Source organism: Coenobita brevimanus, unplaced genomic scaffold (genome assembly GCF_032717465.1).
Source record: "Coenobita brevimanus isolate Jiangsu-jjx unplaced genomic scaffold, ASM3271746v2 jjx.HiC_scaffold_3615, whole genome shotgun sequence".
NCBI classification, from domain to species: domain Eukaryota; kingdom Metazoa; phylum Arthropoda; class Malacostraca; order Decapoda; family Coenobitidae; genus Coenobita; species Coenobita brevimanus.
The window spans coordinates 2,906-11,433 of record NW_027644658.1 but is presented as its reverse complement, the minus strand read 5'-3'; the positions used below and the strand labels follow the sequence as shown (position 1 = coordinate 11,433).

The following is an 8,528-nucleotide window of genomic DNA, read 5'->3' as shown; positions in this document are numbered from 1 at the left end:
ATCAAACTCGTGGGCACTATCAGATAAGAAATAAGCGCCTTTGATCTCTCTCTTCACATCATCTGATAACGAATAACTTGATCCAGTGAGCAATAAGTCTTTAATGCTCCACTTGATTTGATAACTAAGTGCATTATCAAGTGGACTGTGATAAGTGGGTCTGGTCCAGCTCAAATCCTCTATAATAAAGTGTACGTTTAATGATCCATTTAATTTGATAACTAAGTGCCATATCAATTGAACCAACAATTGTCAGTTTCTTTCTCTACACATACCCTGAAAACAAAAGCCAATAATAGTTTAAATATCCACTTAAGTTGATGGCCAAGTGAATTATCTTGAACAAGGACAAGTGAGTTTAATCCTGATCTACATATACTGCATTCTGATAACTAAGAGATATATTCAGTAAACGATATATGAGGAGATAACTGAGTGCTTTATCATACGAACTCCAAATACGTTTAATATCCCAGTTTACCTGAAGAGTGAGTGCTTTATCGAGTGAAGATGTGAGTGATAATTGAGTGATCAGTGAGTGATAAATGAGTTAGCCTTCCACTCCACTTGATAACTGAATTCTTTCTCTTTTGAGCTATATAGGATGAGATAAATGAATGCCTCAGCCAGTGAAACATAAACGTGCTTAATATTCGACTTCGTTTATATTATTAACTGCTTTATCAGGTGAACAAGGAAAAAGGCTCCGCATCCACCACTACCCCTACTCTCTCTCTCTCTCTCTCTCTCTCTCTCTCTCTCTTTCAAGGTCTTGCGGTGCGTCGTTGTTGTGGTGCTGGTCGTTAAAGAGGGAGACCATTTCAACAGATCCCACGGGCAGGTTCAGGCACGACCACAGCCCCCTCCCCTCCTCTGCCCTTCCTCAACTCTTCTACTCTACTCCTTCCCCCTCCTCTCCCTCAGTCTCCCTTCTTCCTCCACCCCCACCAGTCCACTCCTAATCTGTAACGGAAGGGATGCTACCAGTCTCCGTCTAACAGAATCGAATACCTTTAGAGAGAAGAGGATCAAGCTGGAAAACATATAAGCTTTAAGGAAGACAAGATCACTGGAATACACACAGCTTTAAAGACAACACATGGCTGAAGAACATCTATAGCTTTAAAGACAAACTCATCGCCTTAATTACTGTAAAAAGTTCACGTCCAGCAAGATTTATTCAGAACAGAACTAACGTGAAAAATATAGAGATTTAAAGACAAGAATATCAAGTTGGATATAGCTACTGAACCACCTACCACCAGAATTGTAATCTGCGACCACTCTACGCTTCAGTGATTTAGCTCTGAAGGCAAGAGACTAGAACTGAAAATTACAGTCACTCTACCCCTCACAGACTCATACAGCTTTAAAGACAACAGAATCAAGTTGCCTAAATTTATCAAATCAAGTTCCTCAGAATATATTGGCATTAAAGACAACAGTGACAAGCTGGATATCGCTATCACTTAAAATAATATCTTTAAATGCAGTAGAATCGAGAGTGAAAAAGTGGCACCAGAGAGAAAGAATTATTGCTTTAATAAGAACAGTAGAATCCAGCCACAATAAGTGACAGGCCAGGTAAATCGTAAAGATTACGTGTATAAGTGTAAAAGAGAGTTGGATTCCATAACAAGAGGATCCAGCTTCAATAAGTGACAGCAACAGAGAAATACGAGTGGAAAAGCGTGGTCAACATTACAAAAAACGAAATAGGCTGAAATAAATGACAGCAAAGGAGAAATACGATAGAGCTAAGATAAAATAGCTCTAAAATAAAGAATGACTGAGACAGAAATGGTAAATACAGTAACACTCAAAGGGAAATAAGAGCTGAGAACCGTGCTGGCAAAAATGCGAAACAGCATAAAATCCATTCGATTGGAAAAGCGCGCCTGTGTACTGTTGCTGGTGCAGGTGGTAAGGATCTGTGTGACTGTGTGAGGGAGGGTCATCAGTGTGTGGAGTGGCAGTACCCTCACAGTGGGGTTCCTGGGTAGTGTATACAGCCTTGCCCTCACCCGACTAATGCTCCACCTCCACCCCTCCTCCACGTTCCCCCATTGCGTCCAGACCAGCCTCACAGGACCTAGTATTCCTAAACATTCTTGGGCATGGGTTGTGTTTTGGACTCTCTCTTCTTGCCGTTAATCTGAGTCACAATAGTTGACATTTACGTGCCATCTCATACAGCTGCTAGACATTTACGTGCCTTCTCCTACAGCTGCTATACATTGACGTGCCTTCTCATACAGCTGCTATACACTGACGTGCCTTCCCATGTAATACAGCAACTAGGCATTTACGTGCTTTTATCTTAAGTCATATAGGTACTAGATATTACTACCATCCTGGATTGAGTGTTAAAGTGAAAGATAGACCCAAGAAAAAATGATCCACTGATAACACTGAACTGGATTCTCTGTTCGTCCCTTCACACTGAGTCATACAGTAACTGGACCTTTAACAAACAAGCAATAGTGAATAACTGTGAAAGATACAAGCCTTATGGAAATCGTATACCCGTGTAACCGAAAGGAAAGGAAAGGAACGGAAGGGCAAGGAAAGGACCTGCAACCACATCCCATGCCCTTCGTCACCCCAGTTCGTTCATAGCACAAGGCATAAAAGGAGACACCACAAAACCTGCACCTCCATGCCCACCAACAGAGCCACCCATGTCCTCTTCTGTCAAAGGCCCTTTAACAGAACTGAAACATCCCATTTACTTCATGCCATAATCCCTGCACCTGGTGATCTATATCTTACCACAAATAGACGGGATTAGAGGCTCACTACAAACTCTCCATCTCAACTCTCTCTCTCTCTCTCTCTCTCTCTCACGAATACTAACCTCAGCCCCGACCCACCACAGGCTTTGTTGTGGCCTGGCGGGGTGGTTCCTTTATCTCAACCGAGTCGCTACCCAGCCACTGAAAAACCCTGATAAGTCCTTCATCCTACCCAGCTCACCCGTTACCACCACCCTCGTACATCCTGCGACAAAGAACACCCCAGGGAAGGAGCAGGGTTGACGAGGAAGGAGCATGAAGATTGTGATCAGTGGGGTTCCGTCATAATCGGATTTCACGGGGATACGGAGGAAGAGAAAGAGGCTTAGCTAATTGACATCAGTGTGTTGGGACACGTAGATGTAAGGCTGTGTCCTATAATGGTAACAAGCTTTATGGAACTACTTTTTAAGACTGATTTTTTAAAGGTTACGTTTATGTATGTGCTAGACTGTGCTTTTTAGGGTAATTTCATGTAATGTGTTATAGTTAAGCTGGTGTACTGTAACTTCATTTGACTTTAAGAACACTCATTCATTACGTACTTTAAGCTATACTCGTGTACTGTACAAGAGTTTATGTAATGTACTTATAAGCAACTGTAAGAGAGCCATTTATAGATGTACTGTGCTTAGATTATCCATATGTCATGTACTTTTAGGAGTCCATAAGCACACCTATTCATTACAGACCAACGGGAAGGGAGGTACATGTTACAGGGAGGCTTGTAATCTCTCCAACTCCAGGATTAACGAGAGGGAATAAATGCATGCCATAGGAGCGTCATTACAAGATATTTCACGAGGGATATCTCAAGTGTAGGAGGGTCTTGTTACAGGCTGGCTGGGCCCATAACACGAGTATCAGCGTAATTGCTCCCACATGCTGAACACCCACGTCTCAGAGGCCCTAACAGAAGCCTCAGGAGTTGAACACGAATACCCAGGAACATTACACCCAGCCACCCACCACACCCAGCCACCCAGTAGGCCCACACATACACACTCTATTTCTCTATCCCTCTTCACCCCAAACATAAATCCATCTACTCTCATCTTCCAACACTCTTTACTTAATCCAACCTAGCCTAACCTAACAACACTAAGTCACCTAGCAGGATCACACACTTACTTTTAATCACAGACAATAATTCCACCTACCACAGAAATCCTATACTTCACTGTGAAACAAAATAATCTCCAGTACTCATAACCTAACGTAATCCAACCTTAACTATTTTAACTTAACCTCTCCACACGACACACAGTCACCTCGTAAGCACACATCCTCTCTCTCTCTCTCTCTCTCTCTTACAGAAATCCTCGACTCCATTGTCAAATAAAACCACTTCCAACACAAGAACGGAACTTCACTTACTTCAGAAACTCACACATAACTTTCAACATAAAATCGCCTCCAACATACACCCAGGAATCCACTCTAACAAACCCATTGCTACACAAATCCATGACTTAAATCCACTTCCACAAGCAATCCAAGATTCAATATAAAAGTCCTACTATCACACATTAATCCTTTATAAACTTAGAATAACAGGAATAACAATCCGAAAGCTCATTTTTTACCACTAATCCATATAGCCTACTTGTTTTGAGAAAGTAGCAACATACACACAACCTCCAGCCATTAATTTCCAAAACAGGTCCAGTATAAAACAAACAGAAAAAAAAAACCTTCTGCCACAATTCTATTTTTAAGAGAAGTCCATAAATCCTTTTACCTAGACACCTGACAAATATACACACACCTCCGGCCATCATGACGACTCCACTGTCATAGTGGAAATCCACTTTAAATACAAATCTATAAATTAAAAAAAGGCACAAAACCCACACACATATACACACACCTAGAAGCCCCAGACTATTTCGGTAATTTCACTGTATATTTCTTGGCTCCGTGTGTGTAATAAAACTATTTTGTGTGAGGCAAGGGTTAAGCACCAGCTAAAATTCAACGTGCTTTCATAAATTATCTCAAAATGGACACTCCTGGAGCCTCTATGTAAATCACCCTTGTCACATACATTAGCGTGACTTATCAACTTCTTAGCACAAGCGTAGTCCATAAATAGTGTGGAAATACTGTGAAAAAGTGTGAAAAGAGAAAAATAGTATTCTTAAGTGTGATTACCTGAGAACGACCTGGTAAACTTACACCCTACAAAAAATAAATAAATACAAACACGTGAGGAACATACAGTATATTTTGGTGGTGATTTGTCAGTGCTCAGGACTAAAAGTTTGTTCTTGAGGGGTAGAAGAGGAGGAGGTAGAAGGGGAGGTGAAGAAGGAAGAGAAGGAAGAGGTGAGAGGGATGGTCGAGCCAGTAGCACAGACAAACAACCGAGAGCAAACATCTCCACTTCCTCGAGAGCCCACGCTGCTCCCTCCTGCCTCTGTCTCTCCCACTCTGTGTGTTTCGTGTGCAGCCACCAGGAAGGCAACACGTCACACCCGGGAGGTGTTTTTATTTTTTTTTTTTACTCACATTTAGAGATCAAGAAAAAAAAGAGTTGCCCATAGGTTGCCTGATTACAGTGTGATGCTATACTGTGTTGTTCTGAACCGGAAAAATTCACGTCGAGATGAATATGGACGCTAAGACTGGGGGCAAGTACGCCTTGAGGACTAAATCGATCATAAAGAGAATAGAGTCGGAAAAAAACAGAGCCAAAGCGCGTTGTAGAGAGCCCCAAGAGAAGCAGAAGCCCCCTCCACTGAGCAAATACCGGCGCAAGACAGCCAACGCCCGAGAGAGAAACAGAATGAAGGAGATTAACGACGCTTTCATCATGCTGCAGAGAGCCATTCCGGACCTCTCTGGGGCTGACGCGGAGAAGCTGACGAAGATCACGGTGCTGAGGCTGGCTGTTAATTATATAAATGCTCTTGCCGGAGTGCTGAACGATGACTGCAGCTTTGGAGCCATGGATATAGAGGACGTGAGGGAACTTTGGTGCCTGGAGAATGCGCACATAGCCAAACCAGAACACTGTGTCAGGCAAGTCATAAGAACTAACAAAGAGCAGGTCAGTAGTGCAGATAGAAGCAATAAGTGTAGTGTAAATATCAAGGCATCTAACAAGGTCGTTAAGCAGACAAAGTGTCCCTCTACCCCCAGCACGAAGGCAAATTATATGAAAAATAAAAACACAGTAGGTGGGAAGCTGGTGACGACTACCAAACGACCCATCAAGTCCAAAAGCAAGACGAAAGTGTGCAGGACGGCAAGCATAGCCACAAGTACTGGGGCATACATCACTCTTAAAAACGTGGCCCTACAGACTCCACCACACAGACTTGGCAGACATGCAGACAACGAACCGCTGATGATGTCCATGACGGTGAAGCGGCCACGGATAGAGAGCAGCTACCTGGGGCCCCGGCAGGCCAAGCTACCCCGCCTGGAGCCCAATTCTCTGCCCTTAAGCACGGCACCACAGCCCCACCAGCCCCTCCTGGCCCTCACTCCCTGTGGCCCACCTTCCGTCCCAGATCAAAGCATATCCGAGCCCCTGATGGGCGCCACACCCTTCACGCCACGTCAGATACAAACCACACCCTGCACATCCCTCCCTCAAAGCACTCCCACACCCTGCACATCCCTCCCTCAAAGCACTCCCACTGACGTGCTTCACACTCCAAGCATCCTACAGGACCTGGACATCCCCCTGATGAGGACTGACGAGTTGTTGGAGTTCCCAAGAAGTTTTCGACATTTCAGTGATTCCTCGTGCTGCGACTCTGCCTTCCTGAGTGAGGGGTCGGCGTCCCCCAGTCCCCTCTCTGGCGCCACCTCCACAATACCCACTTCAGTTCCTGTAGGTGACAGTTCTCCGGTCTTTTCAATGGCCTCCAGTGATTTTTCTGTGTGTGGGTCGGTGTCAGATTGTGATAGCGTTCTAACGACGGCTGTGGAACTAGAAAGCCTGCTAGGGGATGAGCCTTTCAAGGAAGAACTCGACCATCTTGCCTCAGTCTTTCCTGATGAGGATGACACACTCAATCTCTTCCTTGGACATTCCACTGCAAACTTCATTTACACGGATACTGATGACTGCTAGCACTTCACAAATGTAGTTATTGACGACTGCAGCACTTCATATACGCGGATATTGGTGACTGCTGGCACTTAATATATGCGGATACTGGTGACTGCTGGCACTTCATATAGGTGGATACTGATGGCTGCTGGCACTTCATACATGCAAATACTGATGAGTGCTGGCACCTCAGTTACATGGTTACTGACCACGTTAGCAGTTTGTTCCCTGTGCTGTAAGGGCCCGAATTCACGAAGAGACTTACGATCAGTTCCCCGTCTTAACAAATACTTGTTTTTGGAGGAAAGACAGAGAAAGATAACAACAGATACTCCCCATGTCTTTGGTTCTTCCTGTAATGCCAAATCTCTGTTATGATGAATTTTCTTTGGTTGGAAATCCCTTGTGTTTATACGAAGGAGGAGAGAAGGAACCAATCTTCTAATGTCCTGTTTACTTCCTGCAGAAATGAATCGGTGGTACAAGGGATAATTATCGTAAGTAATTTTATGAATCTCGGCCCTGTACTGTCGTACTTACGTTTCTCGGCTTAGGAAGTAAGAGTGCATTTATTCTTGTGGCTCTAAGAGGCTGCCAAGCACTTCTCGGGTGATGTAAAGGGTCGTCCGTAATTACCAATCCACTTGAAACTCGGTGTATCTTCTGTGTTGTGGGGATGGCTCAGTCTGTTGGTCTGGGCGTGGGTGAGACAAAGACCCAAATTCTCGTCGGATAAGGAGGCTCTTTAACACCTCTTTCTTAACGATTTATTTTCCAAACTACTCATTAATATCCCCTTGTTTGCTTCTGATGTTTTTCCAATATCAACAAAGACTGCATGAATAAAGCACAAAAATATAGTAACGGAGCAGAATCAGAAATAAATCGGTGAGGAAGAGGTGTTAGTAAGCTTCCTAACTATACAAGAATACCGTCCCAAGAGTAGCAGATGAAGGGAAGACACTGATACCCTTGAAAGCCGTCCCTGCAACACAAGAAATCACCTAGACGAGTGAAAGTGGGTGTAATAAACGGATCATCCTATACTTTGCACATAACAACATGACACTGTACCTCTATAAGCAACGATATATTTTTTTTCTTGAACAATATAAGAGAACATGAGCGTGCCATATAGTGTATAAGGTAATAACGTGCCATAATGATGAAAATATATATAAGTTAAGAAATATGTGCTTGGCGGTCTCATGAGTCCACAAAGTAACGAGCCTTCAGAGGAAATGTATTATGTGTAGGAGTATGCACGACAGAATAACGGGCATGATTCCACTGGTGTAATACACGCGTCTGTGAGGTCTATGTTGCAGGTCTGTTGTAGGAATGATGATGACGATGATGATGATGATATGAAAGGATTACATTTGCACCGTCTTGGTCTATGGCTTGTTTATATGAATGAATGTATGACAGAAAACGGGCATAACATGATTTTCCTACGCGTGTTGTATCGCCTATAGGGCCTACATGTATAAGTACTGAGTGTTGGAGTGATGATGATGATGACTGCGGTGATGGAAAATGATTTATGCCATTTACAGAGTGTATATGCGTATGGCTGACAGTAAATGACATGAGTAGACATATATGCATTTTATTTTGACATGGCTAGGCATATGTGTGTTGTATATTGACGTGGATAGGCATAT

General features: G+C 43.4%; 1 protein-coding gene across 1 annotated transcript; it reads left to right on the top strand.

Annotated features, from left to right (window-relative positions):
- Positions 1-5,403: 5,403 nt before the first annotated feature.
- On the top strand, positions 5,404-6,882 carry LOC145390213 (uncharacterized). Its single transcript, XM_080265216.1, has one exon. It carries the CDS (start codon positions 5,404-5,406, stop codon positions 6,880-6,882), a length of 1,479 nt encoding a protein of 492 aa, XP_080121342.1.
- Positions 6,883-8,528: the final 1,646 nt, after the last annotated feature.

What these genes read in the sequence shown, in the direction of transcription:
- LOC145390213 (XM_080265216.1), top strand. Translation starts at nt 5,404, where the DNA reads ATGAATATGGACGCTAAGACTGGGGGCAAGTACGCCTTGAGGACTAAA.